Raw genomic sequence first — 25,843 nt, 5'->3', positions numbered from 1 at the left:
AGCATCGCTTACGAGTTAAGCGGAGGTGAAGAAATTGGCCCTAAGGCACAATTCACCGTTAGACCTGTTTCTCGCTGGGCCATCTTCATGACTTTTCCAAGCCCTTGAACTTTTTGCCATTTTTTTCAAGCTCCTCAAGTCCAACAACAAGGCGCTCCACCCGCAGAGAGATAAAGATTTTGATAAAGTTTCCATGGAAGGTTCACCAGGTACTTTTTTACTGTTTGGCCGGTTGCATCGACCTCCCGGCTAAACACACGCAGTGATGTAGCCATTTTTCCTTTGGTCTTCCTCCTTAGCTTCCTTTGGAGCTACTTGTCGCTCAGGGTAGTCAGCCGTCCGGAACTAGGCTTTCTTTCGATGCTCTGATTGTTGTCTAATAGTGCCAAGGGGCGGATCCACAAAGTGCCGCACGATGTCCGTTTTCAACGCGGCTGGGTGTCGTTCTTTGAACGAGCACACATCTGAACGGAGTTGCTTCACTGTTTTTGCCATCACGGTTAGTGTTCGACTGATAGAGCTGCCAAATTTTGTCCGCTGACTTATGGCTTACTATGATTGATGCTAGATGGGTAATTGGAATTTTTATCCATTTTTTTAATGCAAACGTTATAATAAAAAACCACCTTAGGCTTGGAGAAAACCTGCCAGATTACGGTAGTGCCTATGCCGCCTTGCCATTCCGCCATCGTGTGTGCCGCAAAGCCACCGCATTCGCTTCTTCCACATCCGGATCCTGTGCACGATGGCCGGCGTCGATCTTCTTCCCCACAAGTGGGACGGGTCCACATGCATAGAGCGAGGAGTTGGCACTTCTCTTCAGCCACCATAAACAGCTCCATAGTGCAACGTTTTGCAGAGGAAATGATTCAGAGGCACTAAGAAGGTAGGTGGCAGAATTCTTCCTAGTTTCTGGCCGTGAAGTTGGAATCGGGGTCACCGCTCTCGGACAGCCTTCCCAGCATTTGTAATATCTTCTCCACCAAACTTGCCGCGGCTTTCATCGCAGCCATCGAGGAATCCGCTTTTCGTTCCGAACGACTCAGCCAGTGTCCGCTTCGTGCAGCAGAGCGAGCATACTAAGCACTCCTGGATCCAGATCATTCTCGCTAACCAGCGCCGGTACACGACGTTTGCCTGGATCCCAGAGCACTGCGGAGTTTCCGGCATTACCACTACTGAAATCCTTGTTGGTGTCGGATACTAAGGCCGACGCTTCTGACTACTGTCCCCATGGCGTTTGTATCCACCGGCATGGATTGATAAGTTTGTCAGAGAAGATTGAGATTGCAGCGATCGCAGCTCTCCACAGCTACGCAAAATTAATGATTACATCGAGACTTAAACTAATTTAACTAACCTTAAGGTGCAACAGATTACCTTCCGATTGCGTACTGGACATAAATGGCTCTAAGTGTCCTTCCTCAAGGTAGGGCGTTTGGGTCGCCTCATTTGATCGTTGCTGCCATCATGGACCTCTTTAGTTTCTTAACTTTGGCTGTAAGTCCCTCAACAGCTACGAACCTCTCTATTAAAGTCAGGGTTGCAAGTAATTTCTATATACTTTCCCCCTGGGACCCCGGGAGAAAAGAAGCCTTGCGAGCCCATCCTAGAAGCAGCCATTGGTTGTGGACCAGCAACTCAGGGCTTAGGCACAGAACTCCAAAGGTCAAACATTTATACTTTTTTTTATATCTATACTTGTCTCAGGACGAGTTAGTACAATCCCATTTAATTACATCTCTTGAACATCATCAAGTAATTGAATGAGAGACTCATTTGGCCGAAAGAGTCATTAGGCCGAAAGGGTCATTTGGCCGAAAGGGTCATTAGGCTGAAATGATCATTTGGCCGAAAGGGTCATTAGGCTGAAATGATCATTAGGCCGAAAGGGACATTTGGCCGAATAGGGCATTTGGCCGAATAAGACATTTGACCGAATAAGACATTTAGCCGAATATGTCATTTGAAAAATGAGAAATTAGGAGTATGAAGAGAGACCTTTCAATTCTCATTCCTCATTTCTCACTTTTTACAGCGAGAAGTGATAAATGAGGAGTGAGAAGTGAGACGTTTCACTTCTTATCCCTCATTTCTCACTTCTCTCTGTAAAAACAGAGGAGCGCGAAGTGAGTAGTGAGAAATGAGGAGTAAGAAGTGAGACGTCTCACTTCTCAATCCTCATTTATCACTTCTCGCTGTAAGCAGTGAGAAGCGCGAAGTGAGTAGTGAGAAGTTACCCTTTCGGCTAAATGACCCTTTTGGTCAATCGACTCTTTCGGCCAAATGACTCTTTCGGCCAAATGACCCTTTCGGCTTAATTATCCTTTCGGCCAAACGACCCTTTAAGCCTAATGACCCTTTCGGCCAAACGACCCTTTCGGCCTAATGACCCTTTCGGCCAAATGACCCTTTCGACTTATTGACCCTTTCGGCCAAACGACCCTTTAGGCTGTAGCATACTAAATATGCATTTCATCTTGAAAGACCATAAATTAGAGATCTTGTCGTTTTCCAACAGACCAAACATGCAGCTCAATTTCAGAATGTTCCCACGCGCAAGTCAGATGCGCTTACTTCACATTCACTCAAGTGGATTACAACAATTCCATGAATTCATCTGGAACACAATATTCCATAGCTAATAAATTTCTTTAGGTGACATACAACATTTCTAAGAATTGTTGTGTGTCATTTCACTTTACACTTATCGATTCCCATACCACACAAGTGCTGGTAACTTGAGCATGGCGCTGGTTTTCTTCAATTACAACATGACTCATTCACGATCCCTTGGATTCATATTTCATGTCGCCCAGAGCGCTGATGTTCTTTCTTTTACACAACTGACCTACTCCAACGCAACCAAAGTGAACACTCCCTTCGATATAACTATGTGTACGTACCGGTTATTGCCTTTACGATTTACACTTCCCTGATTGGTAAATTAGTGAATAGTTGTTCCTAGCTTCTCACTCCATAGACATAGAAAGCATGATGAAGAAATAACGATGTACTAAATTAGGAAGTTTCCTATACTATTGCGAGAAAAGAGAAAAATTTTAATTTTGCGGAGCAAAGAAGAAGAAGCAGACTGAGTGTCGGAAACTTCAAAATGGCATGCACTGTACGAAAAGTGTTGATATTTCTTGATATCAAGAAGATTCGAGAAATCTAAAATGTTTCAAAATCACATAAATATATGACAAAATGCCTTTAAAGTACCATAAAACTTGTTTAAAAAATATAGCGGCATGTAACACTCGTTTAAAGTTGCATGTTCTCGTTGATTTTAATAATCAACATTAACACCGAAAAAATAAACCAAAATTTTTTACCGTGCAACAAGTGATTTGACGTTTGCGGAACAGCTTTCCGACAGTCGACCGTCGGACCCCGGTTCGAATTTTTCAATCTTCTCGCAATATTTGTCTGTCCGGTGACTAGCCAACCAGACGCAGCACGCGGGGAAATTCTCACAAAAAATAAAATATTTGACACTTCAATTCTTTTTTTACTAACAGATGCAGAAAACAAATCCAGTGACAACCAGACACAGCATTTGATGAAAAAATCACAGACAACAGACGTTGAAAATTTTGATTTTTTTTAATGCATGAATTGATGAACCGTTCGTAACGCGATTCTCGCTTCCTCTCAGGTATTCTGTCTTTGACATGCCTGTCACTTCTATTACCCTGTGGGAAATCTGAACGCCACTGTCTGGAGTCAAACGCGAAAGTTTTCCTATTCCTCGTCTCTTTCTTAACCCTATCGAATCTATTGTTATCCAACGGACTCAATGCTCTATCGCGATGTATCTTGTTGTTTATTCTCGTACTATCTTCGAATCTTCTTCTCTCTGCTAACGCTTTCTTCTCCACTTCGTCCCTTTCATAGGGTAAAACGTCCTATCGTTGTGGTATGTCCTAATGTTGCGGTAGTGTTAAAATAGTCCATTCTGGATATAATAGCATTAAAAACAATTGTGGATACGCTGAAACTAATCGAATTAACGACTAGAGCAGCTTTTGTTTGACAAAATTCCGTTCAAAATTATGAAAAATCGACATTTTTCACTAAAAATTTGAATCCTTTGAGCCTATTATTGCGGTAGTGCTAAGGTCCTATTGTTGTGGTGCATGCAATACCGCAACAATAGGACTGACCTTGAAAAAATGTCGCAACGATAGGCAACTGTGTCCTATTATTGCGGTAGTTTATTTTTATTGTGATAAAAACAAAACAACAGAAGTTTAGCCCAATTGACGTAATATCTACGAATCTATAGTTAACCAGCAACCTACTCGACTACTGCAATGTGGAAAAAGACCAACAGGTAATTTTTAAAGAATTTTTGAAATGAATTTTGTTTTGACATGGTGCATAACTCCTCCATAATAGGTCGTTTTACCCTAGTTGTATTTTATTCTCTTCCTCTTCAAAATTGTTGTTTCTCAACCGACTTTTATTCGCGTCCTTCTGACCTGGATAATCACCGTAATTTTTACTTTCTCTTTCATACTTTTCCTCTCTATCCTCTCTGTTACTTTCTTGATCTGTAAAAGTATGCTACTGATCACCGACGCCTTTGGAAAACTGCTTCAACGCCCCTGTACCTTCACAATTTCCGCATTTGCAATTCTCTAACGAACATTCTAATTTCAAATTCTCCAAATTTAAAGATTCATAGGAAGCTTTACTCGATCTCCGGGGTGTCTTGCTAAATTGGACGGTATTTTGGATCTTTATTCTCTTCTTCTCCTTTCGCTCCATTATCTTTCGCATTTTCCCCACCTTCTGTTTTGTCTATTGCGTTGATCACTGAGTTTGGATCTGGATTTCTCCACGTACTATTATCTGAATCCTTCCTTTCTGCACCTAGATTATCCTTATTATCTTCTTTCTTCGCGAACTGGCTGCCCTAACTCGATAAATACCTTTTCAATCTGCTCACAGGCTTCTTTCTTTACCAAAACCTTATCTTCGTCCTCTACTGAGGCAGAAGCTACGCGGATTAAATAGTGTCGCAGTCTCGATAACAACACCGGATCAAATTTCTTCCTCACATTATCTACTAACTCTTCCACCGTCCCAGCGACACTCCTAATTTCACCCAAATACTTGTATAAGCCTTCGTAAACGATTCTTTGCTTCTTATCTTTAAAAAATAATCTTCTAAGTAATCTTGTTTTGTCCTCTAAACTTTCTCTACGATCCACTGTTTGTTTCCGTAAACGTAACTCATAATCCACCTCCGCCACCATCCAAAGTTGGTCTAATGTATTGCGCACCCATTGTAACTGACTTCTAAACAAACTATATAAAATTCCCGAAACAAATAGCTTGCTAGAGAATAATAATTTTAAAGACGATAATGAACGAATTATAGTAAATATGCAATTCAATAATTAGGGGTATGCGATAACACACTTTTTCCTAACGAAACGAAACAAAACGAAATTTGAAATATCTATGTTGATTCGGATCGAATCGAAACGAAATATAGATTTACTTTCGAGACTTTGAAACGATACGAAATCCAGATTCATTTAATTCGAAATATTTCGAAACGAAACAAAATTTTAATTTTTATTCTGCGAAATTTTAATTAAATTGGTTTTACATTATGTACGCAATTCTGATTTCACTTTTTCGTAACAAGCTTGGTAGTCCTATGACTACTGCTTCTGCCTCATACGCAGGAGGTCGTGGGTCTAATTCCAGATCCATTCCTTTCTCCTACTTTGTAGCTTTCTATATATTTCTCATTGTCGAGGCCGAGCGAATATCCTCTAGTAGCTCTAGAGCTACTCGTTCTGTCAGAACATACTTGTGAGTACAAAGCCCATGATAATTAAGATATTCGACGGATGCCCTAAGGATATATTGTTAGAAAATCTTACAACCGCCGGTTGGTTGTAGTGATACATAGGCGATGTACCTAATATTCGGATTAGTATCGTCTCTTTCTTTGTTTCGTTCTGTCAATCGAGCTCATATTCGTGTGCTAATGGGCGCCTACTATTCGAACGCCGATTGCTTCGATTTAGCAATTCAAATCTTATTAAAATAATTTATGGTTCCATTTCGTATCTTCGATTATTATTTTAACACAATCCGCTACTACTACAATTCCGCTCAACTCTACTTTTTTCCATGATTCTATTTGGTTAAAAAAAGAACACTTTGTTGAATTTTCAATTCTCTGTCATGTTCCAGTCCCAAGAACATCGATCGAACAACAAATTCAAAAAAACGTCAACCATCGGTTTTTTTCATTGCTTTTCATATTATTTTTGTGGCTCTACGTCTATCTCAGCCAACGACCAACTGTTTCCTTTCTTTCTTTCTTTTTTTTTGGTTCTTTGGTCATCATTGGTATGAGCTGAAAGCAAAAATAAGTAAAGAACTTTCAGCAATTTTAACGATCTTTCAACCCGTCCTGGATTTTTTTAGCAAATGCCATGCGAAGATCTAGAAATGCCTACCACTCTGCAATGTTTCTTACATATTGCGCAAATAGTCAAAGAAGAGCTTAACTTGATTAACTGTACACATCGTAGTGTGTTGCACTTGCCACGGGCGCTACTGCGTCCACAAATAAACTAGCTCGATGAGACTGACATTCGATAAGATTGATAATAAAGAATATTAGTTTACCAACCACGAATCGAACCACATCTTTATTCTTGTTTTGATCGAAGTCTCAAGCTTACTAAACGGCCTAATGACCTTTTCGGCCAAATGACCCATTCGACCAAATGACTTTCGGCCTAATGGTCTGTTCGACCAAATGGTATATTCGGCCAAACAACTTTCGATCTAATGGCATTCGGCCAAATGACGCTTCCCCGCTAAGGGGGCCTCCTGGCTAGATGAATGGTAAAATGAAATGGCAATCTTCCCGTCCCTGGGATAAATCCCTCAGAGTTTTCTAAAGAGAATTAGTTCAGAATATCTGGCCTGAGCGAACGATTCCCCAGGATCCTCGGAAAAAAATCTTCCAAATTTCTGAAGGAGGAATTCCTCTGAGCTTTTGAGAGAGGGAACCCTTGTGTTCCCAGTCTGGATCCTAGAGATCATTGGCGTAACTAATGAACGATTCTAGGGGAGCTAACTTTTTATTAAGTTTTCTATTTTTACAGTCATAACAAAGAAAGTTTATCATTGTCACTCGACCCAACTGATGTATCCTTGGACGACTTGGGCATTTCAAATGATGTTCATCGACGATCAGTCATTCCGTGGCCGCCTGTCCACGGCTCATGCTTTTCCTTGAAACCCTAAAGTCCTGACTGACGACATTTTTTATAGCATTTATTACGTAGGCCAGGGGGACGGAGTTGGTATAGCGTAGACCTTGATTTCCGATACCGATATTCTTCATGATTTCGTAGTGGACGGAAATCTAGGAGAACGTGGTGCCATACTTGAATAAATTCCCTGATCAAGGGGTGTTCAGGATGTTCATGATGTTGATGTTTAGGATGTTGATCCAAAGGTGGTGGCAGCACTACGAAGAGCACCTGAATGGCAATATGGCAGACAACGGTGGCGGTATGGAACCTAGGAGCACGCGCGCAGGACATGCGACTTCCGGCTCCGAATCTCCAGGAAATCCAGGAGGAGATCGGCCGGCTGAAAAACAATAAAGCCCCTGGAGTTGACCAACTACCAGGAGAGCTGTTTAAACACGGTGGTGAAGCACTGGCTAGAGCGCTGCACTGGGTGATTACCAAGGTTTGGGAGGATGAGGTTCTGCCGCAGGAGTGGATGGAAGGTGTCGTGTGTCCCATCTACAAAAAGGGCGATAAGCTGGATTGTAGCAACTACCGCGCAATCACATTGCTGAACGCCGCCTACAAGGTACTCTCCCAAATGTTATGCCGCCGACTAACACAAATTGCAAGAGAGTTCGTGGGGCAGTACCAGGCGGGATTTATGGGTGAACGCTCTACCACAGACCAGGTGTTCGCCATACGTCAGGTATTGCAGAAATGCCGCGAATACAACGTGCCCACACATCATCTATTTATCGACTTCAAAACCGCATATGATACAATCGATCGGGACCAGCTATGGCAGCTAATGCACGAAAACGGATTTCCTGATAAACTGATACGGTTGATCAAGGCGACGATGGATCGGGTGATGTGCGTAGTTCGAGTTTCAGGCGCATTCTCGAGTCCCTTCGAAACGCGTAGAGGGTTACGGCAAAGTGATGGTCTTTCGTGTCTGCTATTCAACATCGCTTTGGAGGGAGTAATACGAAGGGCAGGGATTGATACGAGTGGTACGATTTTCACGAAGTCCGTCCAGTTATTTGGTTACGCCGACGACATTGATATCATGGCACGTAACTTTGAGAGGATGGAGGAAGCCTACATCAGACTGAAAAGCGAAGCTAAACGGATTGGACTAGTCATCAACACGTCGAAGACGAAGTACATGATAGGAAGAGGCTCAAGAGAGGTCAATGTAAGCCACCCACCACGAGTTTCTATCGGTGGTGACGAAATCGAGGTGGTTGAAGAATTCTTGTACTTGGGCTCACTGGTGACCGCCGATAACGATACCAGCAGAGAAATTCGTAGGCGCATAGTGGCTGGAAATCGTACGTACTTTGGACTCCGCAAGACGCTCCGATCGAATAGAGTTCGCCGCCGTACCAAACTGACTATCTACAAAACGCTTATAAGACCGGTAGTTCTCTACGGACACGAGACCTGGACGATGCTCGTGGAGGACCAACGCGCACTGGGAATTTTTGAAAGGAAAGTGTTGCGTACCATCTATGGTGGGGTGCAGATGGCGGACGGTACGTGCAGGAGGCGAATGAACCAGGAGTTGCATCAGCTGTTGGGAGAACCATCCATCGTTCACACCGCAAAAATCGGAAGACTGCGGTGGGCCGGGCACGTAGCCAGAATGTCGGACAGTAATCCGGTGAAAATGATTCTCGACAACGATCCGACAGGAACAAGAAGGCGAGGTGCACAGCGGGCAAGGTGGAGGACGATTTGCGGACCCTCCGCAGACTGCGTGATTGGCGAAGTGCAGCCATGCACCGAGCTGAATGGAGAAGTCTTTTATGTGCAGCACAGGCCACCCCGGCCTTAGTCTGATAATAAATAAATAAATTAGGATGTTTATCCTGGGGAACAGCGTTAGCAGAATATGTGCAGAAAAGGACGAAGGCGGCAGCAGCTTCTGCCGATAATATGCTGCAACGACGGGTCAAGCTGTCCGAGCCCAAGACGTCAAAGGCAATGCCCGACCAGAAACGGAACCATCAGTATAGCGGATTTCGTGCAGTAACGCTTAGAAATCTTCGGCGGCCGGCGCACAGCTCTATTTGACATTCCCTTTATGGTGAAACAGTCCAGAATCCAAATAAATGTTGCCTCGCATTTTCAGAGGCACCAATCTTAACCAAGAAGCAACGAATGACTGTCACCTTTTTATTTTTGCTTTGCTGCGTCGCAGCAAGCGTAGAATTAAAACATGACAACTGCTCGTTACTTTAGTTACTGCTCGTTACTTATAGTGCCTTTGAAAACACGAGGTGGAACATTGGATTCCGAAAAGTTTGTCCTTCTGTGCATTACCGTGCATTTACTTTTTGTGAAAATTTCAACAACTTTTTCTGTCAGTGCAATACTAACTCGTCTGAAGGACAATCCTCACGCAATCCAAAACTAATATCCTTCGCGTTCTCAAGGGCACCCTATTCAATACAAAAGCGATGCACAACTGTCATTTTTATTATTGCAGATTTGCTGCGTCGTTGCTTGCGTATCGAGTGGGGTGCCCTCGAACACACGAGTGAAATTAGTGTTCGGGATTCTCGGAGGCTTGTCCTTAAGAAAAGTGAAAATTTTAGATTTCGTCCGACATGTATTCGCTGCACTCTAACTGAGGTCTCATACTTACCTACGTCACGGTCTCACTACAAGCAAGAATAGCTATTTTTTAAGCAGAAGTGAATCCCAATGCAGTATTGCACGGCCCAAAAAATTGAGTTGTTGCTTCCTATCATAAATATCAATTAAATAATGCAGTCGTACCCATGTTAGGGCGGAAATGAGGTTAGAGACCCTATATAATGTATACTTGTCTTAGGACGATGTCGGAGTTCCTTCTTTCGAGTTAATACTATCCCATTTATTCCGCCTCTTGAGCATCATCAAGTGTATCAAATGAGATAGTACTAACTCGTGGATCAAGTGAACCACAAGGCACTTGTCTTTCAAAACGCAATAGTGGTATTTCCAATCGGATCATTCAGATTGAAGGGTAGTACGTACTTCAAGTATTACTGTGCAAATCGAAATGACATGGGATGGTCAAGGAATGATTCCGCTACTGAAATTTCTTGAGCAGCACGGAGCTAACAAGCAGAGAAAATTTCACTTTTCCTAAGGCTTAATTGGATTCTTATTGAAAGTATACGAATCAGATTAATGCCGTGAACATTATGACATTTTGCACTATGTATGAACTTATAATTACTCGTGTAAAAAAGTTAAGTTTGTTTCAATGGATAAAACCTAAACATCATCGCTGCTAAATAAATGGTATACTATTCTTTATGATAAAAGTTTTGTTTGATAAAAATGTACAAAATGGTAGAAAAATAATAAAAAATCAATAAAACTCAAACCAGATACATTCTCCAATAGGATCATGAACATCGAAGCATTCACAAAGCACTATCTATTAGGGGTGGGATTATTTTTACAGATTTTTCTTCTCTAGGGATTGATTACCTCGGCGATTGGCGCCAGCTGCTGGTTGAAGCCACTTCGCTAGATTTATTTTATTTATGGCAATGGCGACGGATGTTATTTAAGTTTTTGTTAGAATAATGGTTTATTTGCATGAACAACAGATAGTCGTTGCACCAACAAAAAGGCATGGAAAAAACGGGGAAACGAAAAAAGAGGAATGAATGATTTTTTGTTCGTTCAGCAACAAAACACACGTACAACACTTAGATACGCAGCATTTGATGGTTTTTTGTATGTACAGGTTTTTGTGTATGTTTTGCAGAATTATTTAAATATTAGGATATCTTTAGGTAATTCTTGGCATCAATATTTACAAGAGGATGCTATTAATAATTAAAGATTACTGGTATAAAATAATTCCTATAAATAAGCGTTTAAGTATTCCGCATCAATTAAATTTGAAAAATTGATGTTCGCTAGTCCAAATGATCACAAGGCAAGAGAAATAACCAACTATCATTAACTCCCTGAAGCTCGACTTTGAACATAAGTACTTTACTGCGTTATAACTTAATTTTAGCACTAAGTAAGATCAACTATCAAAACTCTTGCCTATACTGAGCATAATTTTAGCAAATCTCTACAGTACGAAAAGCAAAGCTTACCTGCTGGGCGGCATTCTGGAGGTTCAGCAACGGTTCCGACGATCGCTTCAAAAAGAGCCGCAATTTGTTCTCCCTCGGAGGTGGTTCCTTCTTCCGCTGGGGGGACGGCGCCTGGTAGAGCATCTTCTGGAACACACGGGACCGTGCCGCCAGGACCGCTTTCACCGCGCAAACCGGTTCCCGGGTTTCACCGACCAGGAACGTGACGTCGCAAAGTTCCGGCATAGAGGCGAGGAACTTCATGTCCTCTGCCAGACCTGACTTGTTCTCGAACGTCGACAGGTCCGGCTCGGCATCAGCCATGCCAGAAAGTGGCAACACTTCAGGCATAGCTGTTATTTCTATTGCTGTGAAGGATAAAAGGAAAATAATTTAATAAGAATAACAAAACAGATGTTTAGTATTTATTCGTTATAAAAAATAAATTGGATTTAATGCTAATATTTGTACACAGCACAAGACGTATAAACTATTCACATCTGAGGTTTTGCTTTTCCACAGACCTCGAATTTCTCACGTATCTTTCTTATAATATTTACAGAACAAATTAGCATCCATTTCATAGGAAACATGCCCCATTTTCTGAAATTTGAAGTGATGTTTTGCTTTTATTTTACCTCAAATTTGCTCAAATTAGTTCCTTGAAATTACATTAAGGCACGGTGGCTAAAATTGTGTTTTTACCATTTTAAATTTTTATTATTTTTATTCGTAATGGTGTCTTCCAGACATTTTATCAACAAGAAATGTATTTTTCCAACATTTTGTACATACGTTACGAATGATCATATTATGAAATGCTGCCCAGCCTTCCACAATGATCAGACTTGTGATAACATTTTCCATACCGCTACAGCGGTGCCAATCAACTCATTAGACGAACAATATGAGAACCAGTGCTGGTAGTTTCTATGACTATCAAGCGAAAGCGAAAACTTTGCTTTGTTCCGAAATCTCGATCTCGAAATCATTTATAAAGATTTGAGCAAACAACGATAATTAGTCGATAAAAGATAATGTATTATATTTTTGGGCTGAAAGTACTAATCAGAGTTGTAAAACTTTCAATTCATGAGGTATGACTAACAAGGCATTGCTCTAAAGAGCAAAACGTACGCAAACGTATTCATTGTGCGGGGCTCTTGCATAAGTAATCTGAGGCGTGGGAGGAAAAATGTCATTTAAATGACATTATGTCAAATGACACGTGACATTTTTGAGAGATTTGACTCTCTAACCTCTGATTGTACATTTAGAGTAAAAATATGGAGCAACTCAAGCATGATGAGTTCGTAAAAAATATGAAGTAGATTAGGCTTCTGAAAAAAAAGTTATAGACAAATTAGTCAAACGATATCCCGATGACATTTTACATAATCCATAATCCTAAAATTATTTCAAGCAGCGACAGCTTGCTAACAATAGTTTGAGACTCTTTCGAGTAATAGAAATCTATGAACATATGGTAAAAATTGCTTTCATTATTTATGTTTTCCAAAAAGGTGAGAGCGCTTTTGGCAAATATCGTGGCAATAACAACAACAATTTATATACTGCCGCACATCAGTAAAGAAAAATTGGTAGGTTTCTGTATGTAAGTCTGTGCAAAAACCGCCTTGAATTATTCGTGTTTGGCAGTGATGTGTGTGCGAGTGTCTGTGTGTGTATAATGTGTGCCTCCAATAAGCCCCGTTCGTACATCAATTGGATAATGAACTCATGAAAAAACTTCCGGATTTATCAAACCGGCAATTTTTAAAATGAAATCAGAGTACAAACAAATCGAAACAATCTCACCAAATCACTGAAATCCAGTCCAGTCCACCAAATAGGACTGGGACTTCACGGTGAATATATTAACTTGAAATTCCGCAACCTACTACAGTTCCAAACAGACGGCGGTGCGTTCCGGAGGAATACCGAATTTTTTTATTGATACCATACTCTGTTATGAACTATCCAGGTAAATACCAAAGCAGTAATATCAAAAATTAATACGCACAATCAGTGGTGTAAAATTTTTATTTTTTTTATTTCTTTATTAAAGAGGCTTGCAGCCCTAGGCTGGCTCACCTCTGGAAGTAAAATGTCATTTGCATTCGTTTGTATAACTTTTTTCAGAAGTTAGCTATTGATTCTTGATGTATGACGAAATAATAGCGCTTAATTGTGCCTTCAACTTCGTCTAACATGACATTGCTGTAAATATGTAATCTGGGGCTTGGGAGGCAAAATGTCATTCAAATGACATTATGTTAAATGACACGTGACATTTTGGAGAGTTTTCACTCTCCAGCCTTAGATGGTATATTTAGAGCAATGTACCCTTGAGCAAAAATATAGCCCTACTCAAGCGTTATGAGTACATCTAAAACTATGATGTGAATTTTACTTCTGAAGAAAGTTATTAACAAATTAGTCAAACGACATGCAGATGATATTTTACAAGCCTGTGCACAATACTTCCGGCATAACATACATTATTACATTACCAAATGCATCACAAATTATTATTCATTTGGTACCATTAAAATACCCAAGCATGTTATGCTTAAAGTGATTTGCACATTAATTTTTGGTATTATCCGGCCGAAAGCCATTTGGCCGAATGCCACCAGGCCGAAAACCATCCAGCCGATAGTCATTTGTCCGAACGGCTCATCCAGCCGGACATAGGACATTTTGCCGAGTAGGACATTTGGACCAATAGGACATTTGGCCCAATAGGACATTTGGCCGAATAAGACAATTGGCCGAATAGGACATTTGGCCGAACAGGAAATTTAGCCGAATTAGACATTTGGCCGAAATGTCCTATTAAGCCAAATGACCTATTCGGCCAAAAGACTTATTCGCCAAATTGTATACTCGGCCAAACAACTGTCGGCCAATTGGCTTTCGGTCGAACAATATTCGGCCAAACAGCTCTTCCCCGTTCTGAACCATTGATTCGGCATCCTTGTGATTTGTGTATTGGACAAGAGATGAACCAGTTTAAGGCTGAAAATCTCGGTAATGTAGTTATAAAAACTTACGAAAATCTGTAAAAATAACGCTCGTAAATAACCGCATGAGGCTGCGCCTTATTTCTCTTTCGTTCTTCATGAAAGTTAGAAAACAACAAGGCCTTGCTACCTACTTGCTTTTCTCCCGCAACCCAATTCGACGAAGAGGAGATGTTCAATGGACCGAATACATCCGACAAATTGACAAGGTTAAAACTCCCATCTTTGTTGCAAAAAAAAACACTACTCTGAAAGGCACCAGCCAAACTACTTTGGAACAATTTGAAGCGAAAAGGAGTTCACAATCCTTCTAAAAGCAACAACATAGATGATGACTGCATTGACGCTGATCGGCTTAATCGATTCTCCTCCAATGGTCACCGTTTGCTGCAACCTACCATTCCGCCTAGCCAACTGGCGGTGGATATAGAGCCTAGTGCCACCCGTGGCCAAAATCAACGCCAGCAATTCCGTTTCCAACACACTGATAGAAGTTCGAAAGTTAATTTGGACTATCGCTGTCAGCATGCAACTTCCTTTCCTCATTTTTGAACCACAGGAGACAGGTTGTAAAAGTTGGTTATGTCCAATCGGGTGAACAACATATTACTGATGGTACGCCACAAGTATCTTGCCTAAGTGCACTACTTTTCTCGCTATACATCGAAAGTATCTCTAATATTCTACAATGCAGATAACATCTGTACGCTGATGACTTCCAAATTTACATCACAGGACCTGCAGTGGAGGTTGACCAACTGATTGCTAGCATCAACATCGACCTTGCTGCGATCGAACGCTGGGCTTCCTTAACAGCCTAATGCCGAATCCCAAGAAGACGCAAGCAATCATTTTTTCTCTCTCTGAAATTAACACTTCTGAAAGATCGTCTACATCGCTGTGTCAAATCGGCCGTCTGACTAGATCTCGAGACACTACTACAGCTGTTCAAAACTGTGTGTTTGGTCATGACCTGCCCGACAATTATCGCAACCGAATTTGCTGCTACCTTCGGAAGGGATACCTACAAGATCTTCCAGAATGCGTCTTACAACATCTACAGCGAGGCAAAATGCAGCGCAACCTATAATTCATCATTCCACCCCACTGAGATCTACTAAGGAAAAGCGTGCTATGGAACAGTTTTCCCCTAGAGCAGCGGTTCTCAATCTGAGGTACATGTACCCCTGGGGGTACCTTCGCTGGTCCTTGGGGGTACCTCGGATAAAAATGCATAATGGCGGATGTATTACAATTCCAATCAAAATTTATTGATAAAGTGTAATGTTTTTAATTTCAAAACATTGTCTTGTACATAATATGCATGATGATAAGTAGATAAAAGCCTTCTGAATCCTGCCCTCCACAACTCGCTCAGTGTATGAAGGACTGTGGACAACAGATCAAAAGCAAAAAACGTCGAATGAACAAATTTTAAAAATTTCAATGCAATCTACCTTGGAAGCCTCCTTTTAAGAGACTCTGAATCGTTTTTTAAGAAGCTCAGAAGCTTTTTCAAGGGGCTCGGAAGCCTACTTTCAAAAAGCTCAGAAGCCTAGGCCCGAAGCCCGACTAGAAGGTCATATCAAAATTATATCAACATATGTTATGATGTTATACAAAATTTTTATAACAAAATTTGATACAAACATGGTGCAGGATGTTGTTAAAATATCTAAATTTCTATCAAAAAATACACTGCTGGAAACAAAAAACTATCAAATTTTGTTAGAATTTAATCGTAAAAATAACATATTTTGTTAGAAATTTATAACAGAATCAGTTACAAAATATATTGTTCCTGTGCAGTTGGAAATTTTTACAGGTCGTGATAAATCTCCAGATTGTGATCAACAATCAGAAATTTTTGTTTTTGTCTGAACAAGAATATTTTTCAAGAGCATGAAACTAATAACATTACAAATTAGGCAACCTTTTGAAATTACATTAGCGTTGTTTTACCCATGGCTGGGAGACTGCTACATCTATTTTAATTGCCTACTGTTGGGCAATTCGGTATTTAGCATTTTTTAGATCATATTATGATACAATCCTGTTACAACATTTAAAAGACAATGGCTACTAAGAACAAAATCGTATCAAAATAAGTTATAAATATCAGAATATGTTAAAATTGTGTTCAGTTTCTGTTATGCTCTTCTAATCGGGCTCCTTTCATTAGATTCTTAAGCCTCCTTTCAAGAGATCCAGAAGCCTCCTTTCAAGAGGCCCAGAAGCCTCCTTTAAAGAGGCCCAGAAGCCTCCTTTCAAGAGGCCCGGAAGCTTCCTTTTAAGAGGCTCGGAAGCCTACTTTCAAAAAGCTCAAAAGCCTCCTTTCATTAGGTTCTTAAGCCTCCTTTCAAGAGGCCCAGTGCAAGAGAAGGATGGTTAAACGTCAGCAAGCCTTATAGCAAAACTTCTCCTGAAAAACTTTGATAAAGAAGACAAGTTTGTAATTTTATTACTTTTGAAGATTTATTACGCTTTATGCTCAAAGTTTCAAACGCGCCCATCATCATATTAGGGCTCTTTCACATCTTACGAATTTTAGGAACCTTCCGTACAAAAAACGTTACGAGGGGGTGGGTGGGGGCTAAAAGTTAACAGTTTTGGTGTTATGACATTTGTGAATGAACCCTAAGCATACGAGCATATGGAGACGCATGGTGCATAGATTCACCAACTTCATGTGAATAAACTTTACGTGTTGAAATTAAAGGTTTATAATGCTATATAGGGTATATGGCTCAAACCTTGGCCCAGTATGCTACGGTTGAGCCCATTTATCCTTATAAATCTTCATACATTGCAACTCTTTTCAACCAATACTGTTCCACCAGCTAGCTCTCTTATTTTAGGTATTGACGCCAAACAGCAAAAAACAACGATGAATGTCCACAATATTTCATTTAAACCAGCGAAAGTATCTAGTGAAATGAACAAAATGTTGACACATTGTCCCTATCAGGTGGATGTTTTTTCAGCCCACTTGGGCGGATTGATTGCTGATTTCGAACATACGAAAGATAAAGATGGGTTGCTGTTTATATTACAAGCCATTTTGCTTGGGTTGAATAAAGGGAGCATGCAAACAAATGAAGAAAATCAAAACATCTAATTGAGTTGCATGTAAGATATTACCACACTGACTGTGTTACTCCGTTCTAGATTCCCCCAATAGCCTTACCAAGGACGTGCTAATACTTAAAATATACTAATATTTAAAATAAATAAATTCTCTCAACTAAATTCTTTTTCCAAAACGTAAACAATGCTTTAGGTGAGTGTAATGAAGTCAAGAGAAACACACGCGTGCACACGAACATAACTTTTTATTTCTGGTCTCGTCCATACGACTGTGTTGCCAGACAATTTGAATCGCAACATATCTCTCTTATCATATTTTGAAGAACTTTTATTCAATCAAGGTTGTAGTCATCATAGCGCTTGGATCGCATTTTCAAGCGATTCGGTCTGGTAGGCTCAGGATTTTCGACGGATTGTACGCCCTTTCGATCCATGGGCGTCGATGACGTCGCAACAGGTAATGAATCATCCTCAACGATAGACTGTTGGCGTATCAAAGTTTTCACATGTGATGTGTTGCGTTTGTAGGTTTGTCCGTCCGATGTTTCCAGTGTTAAGCCGTGTCGATTGATAACCTTCACTGGCATAGGCAAAAACTTCGTGGAGAGTTTATTTTGCGGCAACATGTTCTTTATTAGCACCTCGTCTCCAATCGATACCAATGACTCCTTTGCTTGAACTTTTTCGTCTCAGTATATTTTAGATTGGTACTTCAATGTTCGATCTCGGTCTCGCATCTCTTGGTCGTCGATGGCATCCATTTGAAAATGGGAAATCAGGTCCCGAAATCTCCGTCCAAACATTAATTGTGCCGGTGGCCCCCCTGTCACAGAATGTGGTGTCACCGTGTACATGTATAAATATTCCTGAAGTGCCATTATTCAGTCCGTGTTCTTTTGCTTGCTTATTTTCAGTCCCTTCAAGATCGACCGGTTTTGGCGTTAGACTTCACCGTTGGCACTAGGGTAGTACGGGGTGGTGTGAGTCAGCTTTATACCGTAGTCGATGCAGTAATCTTTCATCTTTTCGCTTGAGAAGTTTCTAGCATTATCAAAAGTCGATATTAGTGGAAGTCCCATCCTAGTAAAAGTATCCTTTAAAAAGCAGATCACATCACACGAGGTTGTTCGAGTCATAGGTTCTGCTAGAATGTATCGGCTGTATAGATCTATTAGCACAAAGAAGAATTATCCGCTAGGGGTCCCAGAAAATCGCCTGCCAGGTGAACCCAAGGAGCCGCTGGTAGCTCTCGGATGCGTAGAGGCTCTGGCTTTTCGAGTGGTACAACCAGTTGGCATTCAAAACACTCACGACAGGCACGTTCCTCGTCAGTATCTATTCCAGGCCACCACACTGCAATCCTTGTTCTTCGCTTCATCTTCTCTCGACCTGGATGGCCGATGTGGGCCAGCTGCAAAACCGTTTTCCGTAGCTTCCGAAGAATAACAGCTCTGGATCCTCGTAGCAGAACGTCATTTGCGAAGCATAACTCGCCTTTGAATGCTGCGTACCGCTTCAAAACACCTTCCCATTTGTCGTCTTGAAGAGCTTTCCGAACGTTTTGTATTTCCACATCCACTTGTGAGCAATTTATAATCTCATTCATCGTTACCGCTGTCGGCTTGCTGACCTCTGGGCCAAGGGGCTTGTGATCCGTTAGTATCGTGAATTCCAAACCAGTTAAGTACATTTGAAAGCGTTCAGTCGCCCAAGCGATAGCCAAAGCTTCCTTCTAAGAGGCTCGGAAGCCTCCTTTCAAGAGGCTCGGAAGCCTCCTTTCAAGAGGCTCGGAAGCCTCCTTTCAAGAGGCTCGGAAGCCTCCTTTCAAGAGGCTCGGAAGCCTTCTTTCAAGAGGCTCAGAAGCCTCCTTTCAAGAGGCTCAGAAGCCTCCTTTCAAGAGGCTCAGAAGCCTCCTTTCAAGAGGCTCCGAAGCCTCCTTTCAAGAGGCTCGGAAGCCTCCTTTCAAGAGGCTCGGAAGCCTCCTTCCAAGAGGCTCAGAAGCCTCCTTTCAAGAGGCTCAGAAGCCTCCTTTCAAGAGGCTCGGAAGCCTCCTTTCAAGAGGCTCGGGCCTCCTTTCAAGAGGCTCGAAGCCTCCTTTCAAGAGGCTCAGAGCCTCCTTTCAAGAGGCTCGGAAGCCTCCTTCCAAGAGGCTCGGAAGCCTCCTTCCAAGAGGCTCGGAAGCCTCCTTTCAAGAGGCTCGGAAGCCTCCTCTAAAGAGGCTCGGAAGCCTCCTTTCAAGAGGCTCGGAAGCCTCATTTCAAGAGGCTCGGAAACCTCATTTCAAGAGCCTCGGAAGCCTCCTTTCAAGAGGCTCGGAAGCCTCCTTTCAAGAGGCTTGGGAGCCTCCTTCAAGAGGTTCAGAAGCCTCCTTTCAAAAGGCTCGGAAGCCTTCTTTCAAGAGGCTCGGAAGCCTCCTTTCAAGAGGCTCAGAAGCCTCCTTTCAAGAGGCTCAAGCCTCCTTTCAAGAGGCTCAGAGCCTCCTTTCAAGAGGCTCAGAAGCCTCCTTTCAAGAGGCTCAGAAGCCTCCTTTCAAGAGGCTCAGGCCTCCTTTCAAGAGGCTCGGAAGCCTCCTTTCAAGAGGCTCAGAAGCCTCCTTTCAAGAGGCTCAGGAAGCCTCCTTTCAAGAGGCTCAGAAGCCTCCTTTCAAGAGGCTCAGAAGCCTCCTTTCAAGAGGCTCAGAAGCCTCCTTTCAAGAGGCTCAGAAGCCTCCTTTCAAGAGGCTCAAGCCTCCTTTCAAGAGGCTCGGAAGCCTCCTTTCAAGAGGCTCAGGAAGCCTCCTTTCAAGAGGCTCAGAAGCCTCCTTTCAAGAGGCTCAGAAGCCTCCTTTCAAGAGGCTCAAGCCTCCTTTCAAGAGGCTCAGAAGCCTCCTTTCAAGAGGCTCAAGCCTCCTTTCAAGAGGCTCAGAAGCCTCCTTTCAAGAGGCTCAGAAGCCTCCTTTCAAGAGGCTCAGAAGCCTCCTTTCAAGAGGCTCAGGAAGCCTCTTTCAAGAGGCTCGGAAGCCTCTTCAAGAGGCTCGGAAGCCTCCTTCAAGAGGCTCGGAAGCCTCCTTTCAAGAGGCTCAGAGCCTCCTTTCAAGAGGCTCAGAAGCCTCCTTTCAAGAGGCTCAAGCCTCCTTTCAAGAGCTCAAGCCTCCTTTCAAGAGGCTCAGAGCCTCCTTTCAAGAGGCTCGGAAGCCTCCTTTCAAGAGGCTCCAGCCTCCTTTCAAGAGGCTCAGAAGCCTCCTTTCAAGAGGCTCAGAAGCCTCCTTTCAAGAGGCTCAGAGCCTCCTTTCAAGAGGCTCAGAAGCCTCCTTTCAAGAGGCTCGGAAGCCTCCTTTCAAGAGGCTCAGAGCCTCCTTTCAAGAGGCTCAGGAAGCCTCCTTTCAAGAGGCTCAGAAGCCTCCTTTCAGAGGCTCAGAAGCCTCCTTTCAAGAGGCTCAGAGCCTCCTTTCAAGAGGCTCAGGCCTCCTTTCAAGAGGCTCAGAAGCCTCCTTTCAAGAGCTCAGGAAGCCTCTTTTCAAGAGCTCAGGAAGCCTCTTTCAAGAGGCTCAGGAAGCCTCCTTTCAAGAGGCTCAGAAGCCTCCTTTCAAGAGGCTCAGCCTCCTTTCAAGAGGCTCAGAAGCCTCCTTTCAAGAGGCTCAGAAGCCTCCTTTCAAGAGGCTCAGAAGCCTCCTTTCAAGAGGCTCAGAGCCTCCTTTCAAGAGGCTCAGAAGCCTCCTTTCAAGAGGCTCAGGCCTCCTTTCAAGAGGCTCAGAAGCCTCCTTTCAAGAGGCTCAGAAGCCTCCTTTCAAGAGGCTCAGAGCCTCCTTTCAAGAGGCTCAGAGCCTCCTTTCAAGAGGCTCAGAAGCCTCCTTTCAAGAGGCTCCAGCCTCCTTTCAAGAGGCTCAGAAGCCTCCTTTCAAGAGGCTCAGAAGCCTCCTTTCAAGAGGCTCAGAGCCTCCTTTCAAGAGGCTCAGAAGCCTCCTTTCAAGAGGCTCAGGAAGCCTCCTTTCAAGAGGCTCAGAAGCCTCCTTTCAAGAGGCTCAAGCCTCCTTTCAAGAGGCTCAGGAAGCCTCCTTTCAAGAGGCTCAAGCCTCCTTTCAAGAGGCTCAGAAGCCTCCTTTCAAGAGGCTCAGAAGCCTCCTTTCAAGAGGCCTCAGGAAGCCTCCTTTCAAGAGGCTCAGAGCCTCCTTTCAAGAGGCTCAGGAAGCCTCCTTTCAAGAGGCCTGGAAGCCTCCTTTCAAGAGGCTCAGAAGCCTCCTTTCAAGAGGCTCAGAAGCCTCCTTTCAAGAGGCCTGGAAGCCTCCTTTCAAGAGGCTCGAAGCCTCCTTTCAAGAGGCCTCAGAAGCCTCCTTTCAAGAGGCTCAGAAGCCTCCTTTCAAGAGGCTCAGGCCTCCTTTCAAGAGGCTCAGGAAGCCTCCTTTCAAGAGGCTCAGCCTCCTTTCAAGAGGCTCAGAAGCCTCCTTTCAAGAGGCTCGGAAGCCTCCTTTCAAGAGGCTCAGAAGCCTCCTTTCAAGAGGCTCAGAGCCTCCTTTCAAGAGGCTCAGAAGCCTCCTTTCAAGAGGCTCAGGAAGCCTCCTTTCAAGAGGCTCAGAAGCCTCCTTTCAAGAGGCTCAGAAGCCTCCTTTCAAGAGGCTCAGAAGCCTCCTTTCAAGAGGCTCAGAAGCCTCCTTTCAAGAGGCTCAGAAGCCTCCTTTCAAGAGGCTCAGAAGCCTCCTTTCAAGAGGCTCAGAGCCTCCTTTCAAGAGGCTCAGGAAGCCTCCTTTCAAGAGCTCAGAAGCCTCCTTTCAAGAGGCCTCAGAGCCTCCTTTCAAGAGGCTCAGAAGCCTCCTTTCAAGAGGCTCGGAAGCCTCCTTTCAGAGGCTCAGGCCTCCTTTCAAGAGGCTCAGAAGCCTCCTTTCAAGAGGCTCAGAAGCCTCCTTTCAAGAGGCTCAGGAAGCCTCCTTTCAAGAGGCTCAGGCCTCCTTTCAAGAGGCTCAGAAGCCTCCTTTCAAGAGGCTCAGAAGCCTCCTTTCAAGAGGCTCAAGCCTCCTTTCAAGAGGCTCAGAAGCCTCCTTTCAAGAGGCTCAGAAGCCTCCTTTCAAGAGGCTCAGAAGCCTCCTTTCAAGAGGCTCAGAAGCCTCCTTTCAAGAGGCTCAGGCCTCCTTTCAAGAGGCTCAGAAGCCTCCTTTCAAGAGGCTCAGAAGCCTCCTTTCAAGAGGCTCAGGCCTCCTTTCAAGAGGCTCAAGCCTCCTTTCAAGAGGCTCAGGAAGCCTCCTTTCAAGAGGCTCAGGAAGCCTCCTTTCAAGAGCTCAGAGCCTCCTTTCAAGAGGCTCAGAAGCCTCCTTTCAAGAGGCTCAGAAGCCTCCTTTCAAGAGGCTCAAGCCTCCTTTCAAGAGGCTCAGAAGCCTCCTTTCAAGAGGCTCAGGCCTCCTTTCAAGAGGCTCAAGCCTCCTTTCAAGAGGCTCGGAAGCCTCCTTTCCAAGAGGCTCCAGGCCTCCTTTCAAGAGGCTCAGGAAGCCTCCTTTCAAGAGGCTCTGGAAGCCTCCTTTCAAGAGGCTCAGAGCCTCCTTTCAAGAGGCCCGGAAGCCTCCTTTCAAGAGGCTCGGAAGCCTCCTTTCAAGAGGCTCGGAAGCCTCCTTTCAAGAGGCTCAGAAGCCTCCTTTCACGAGGCTCAGAAGCCTCCTTTCAAGAGGCTCGGAAGCCTCCTTTCAAGAGGCTCGGAAGCCTCCTTTCAAGAGGCTCGGAAGCCTCCTTTCAAGAGGCTCGGAAGCCTCCTTTCAAGAGGCTCGGAAGCCTCCTTTCAAGAGGCTCGGAAGCCTCCTTTCATTTCAAGAGGCTCGGAAGCCTCCTTTCAAGAGGCTCGGAAGCCTCCTTTCAAGAGGCTCGGAAGCCTCCTTTCAAGAGGCTCGGAAGCCTCCTTTCAAGAGGCTCGGAAGCCTCCTTTCAAGAGGCTCGGAAGCCTTCTTTCAAGATGTTCGGAATTCATTTTTTAAAAAGCTTATAAGCCTCCTTTCAAGAGGATCGGTAACATCCTTACATATGGCTCGGAATCCTACTTTCAAGAGAGTCAGAAGCCTCAAAAAGATCACAAAGTCTAGTAGGAAGCTTGGTGTATATATTTAATTTGAATTAGAAAGTTTAACGAAATAATGAAAATTTCGGACAACTTTTTGGAGATGTTAATTTTTTTGTAATCAGAGTTAGATTCTCGAATATTTACATAAAAGCAGAGACTACGATAGCATAATTTTTAGATCTTTGTCAAACAAAACTTTGTCGTTGGATCTCTTTTGTCGCTTGTTTAGTATACGTATCCAAGAAAAATTGATTACCTTATCCTGTTAGATTTTAAGTTCGTTTTTCATAATATCATATAAGTTACGCTTATTTTTCATTTACAGCGAAATTAAAAACAGGGTAATGAATGCAAAATATTTAAGGGGTATCTCTCATTAATAAGGTTGAGAAACGCTGGCCTAGAGGACTAATACTAAAAATATGTTAGAGCAAAATTACATCGGTTTCCGGTAAACAGGAAGGCTCGAGCCTCCTCAGCTTTCCCTAAGCTTTTGGCAGTCTAAAAATGGTGATCTGGAATCGATCCCCTGCTAAATAGTATGAATTCCACGCAATTGCATAATTTCTATTGTTGATTTTCTAGGAGAGATCGACTAAGATGGTGATATTTGAGGTTATGGATTTCAGTCTTCTTATGCTCAAAAACGGGTTGTACGTTTTTATCCGACGTTTCGGTTACATATATTGTACCTTTATCAAGGAGTTAACTACGTCTCGACATAGTTAACTGCTTGACAAAGGTTACATATATTGTACCTTTATCAAGGAGTTAACTAAGTCCCGACATAGTTAACTGCTTGACAAAGGTACAATATATGTAACCGAAACGTCGAATAAAAACGTAAAACCCGTTTTTGAGCATAAGAAGACTGAATGCCATAACCTCAAATATCTATTGTTAATGCTCTACAGATTGCTTCCCTGTCTAGTTAATATGCGGAGAAAAGAAAGAGCACGATGCAAGAGTTCAACTAGTTCTACAAAGACTCAGCGAACACGGACTGACAGTAAACATCAAAAAGTGTGAGATCGGGAAGACGTCAGTGAATTTTATGGATCATACCTTGACGGAGCAAGGCATATTGCCTATGAACGCTAGGATTAGTACTATCCAATCCTTCAGACAACCACATAATACCGCCGAAATGCGTAGTTTTCTAGGCCTAGTGAACTACGTGGGCAAGTTTATTCCAAATCTTTCAAAGATGTCGTACCCACTGAGGCAAATGACACTGAAAGGTACCAAGTACGAATGGACTAGAGAACGACGATGATGCTTTCGGCAAATAAAACTTGCCCTTTGTAACCCTAAACACCTCGGATACTACAGTCCATCGAACCCTCTTAAAAGGAGGCTTCCGAGCCTTTTGCAAGGAGGCTTCCGAACCTCTTGAAAGGGGGCTTCCGAGCCTCTTGAAAGGAGGCTTCCGAGCCTCTTGAAAGGAGGCTTCCGAACCTCTTGAAAGGAGGCTTCCGAGCCTCTTGAAAAAAGACTTCCGAGCCTCTTGAAACATCCACTTGTGAGCAATTTATAATCTCATTCATCGTTACCGCTGTCGGCTTGCTGACCTCTGGGCCAAGGGGCTTGTGATCCGTTAGTATCGTGAATTCCAAACCAGTTAAGTACATTTGAAAGCGTTCAGTCGCCCAAGCGATAGCCAAAGCTTCCTTCTAAGAGCTCAGGAAGCCTCCTTTCAAGAAGGCTCAGAAGCCTCCTTTCAAGAAGGCTCAGAAGCCTCCTTTCAAGAGGCTTGAAGCCTCCTTTCAAAGGCTCAGGCCTCCTTTCAAGAGCTCGGAAGCCTCCTTTCAAGAGGCTCAGAGCCTTGAAAGGAGGCTCAGGCCTCCTTTCAAGAGGCTCAGAGCCTCCTTTCAAGAGGCTCTGAGCCTCCTTTCAAGGAGGCTCAGAGCCTCCTTTCAAGAGGCTCTGAGCCTCCTTTCAAAGGAGGCTCTGAGCCTCCTTTCAAAGGAGGCTCTGAGCCTCCTTTCAGAGGCTCTGAGCCTCCTTTCAAAGGAGGCTCAAGCCTCCTTTCAAGGAGGCTCTGAGCCTCCTTTCAAGGAGGCTCAGAGCCTCCTTTCAAGGAGGCTCAGAGCCTCCTTTCAAGGAGGCTCTGAGCCTCCTTTCAAGGAGGCTCTGAGCCTCCTTTCAAGAGGCTCAGAGCCTCCTTTCAAGAGGCTCAGAGCCTCCTTTCAAAGGAGGCTCAGAGCCTCCTTTCAAAGGAGGCTCTGAGCCTCTTTTCAAGAGGCTCAGGAAGCCTCTTTCAAGAGGCTCAGAGCCTCCTTTCAAGAGGCTCAGAGCCTCCTTTCAAGAGGCTCAGAGCCTCCTTTCAAAAGAGGCT

At 43.3% G+C, this 25,843-nt stretch overlaps 1 protein-coding gene across 3 annotated transcripts in view; it reads right to left on the bottom strand.

Moving 5' to 3' along the window:
• LOC134227443 (serine-enriched protein) overlaps positions 1 to 25,843 on the bottom strand; it is a 38,852-nt gene that overhangs the window by 6,531 nt on the left and 6,478 nt on the right. For 2 of the 3 annotated variants that reach the window (XM_062708936.1, XM_062708937.1), the window contains 2 exons: positions 11,399 to 11,745; positions 10,773 to 10,811 (listed from right to left, as the gene is read on the bottom strand). In XM_062708936.1, coding sequence (XP_062564920.1) covers positions 10,773 to 10,811; positions 11,399 to 11,728 — 369 coding nt within the window. In that variant the 5' untranslated portion in view covers positions 11,729 to 11,745. The remainder of the gene's footprint in view (positions 1 to 10,772; positions 10,812 to 11,398; positions 11,746 to 25,843) is intronic. The other variant, XM_062708938.1, reaches the window with a different exon arrangement.

This window comes from Armigeres subalbatus, chromosome 3 (assembly GCF_024139115.2).
Source record: "Armigeres subalbatus isolate Guangzhou_Male chromosome 3, GZ_Asu_2, whole genome shotgun sequence".
Taxonomy (NCBI): Eukaryota; Metazoa; Arthropoda; class Insecta; order Diptera; family Culicidae; genus Armigeres; species Armigeres subalbatus.
The sequence above is the reverse complement of the archived record's forward strand: the minus strand, read 5'-3'. Positions and strand labels throughout refer to the sequence as shown.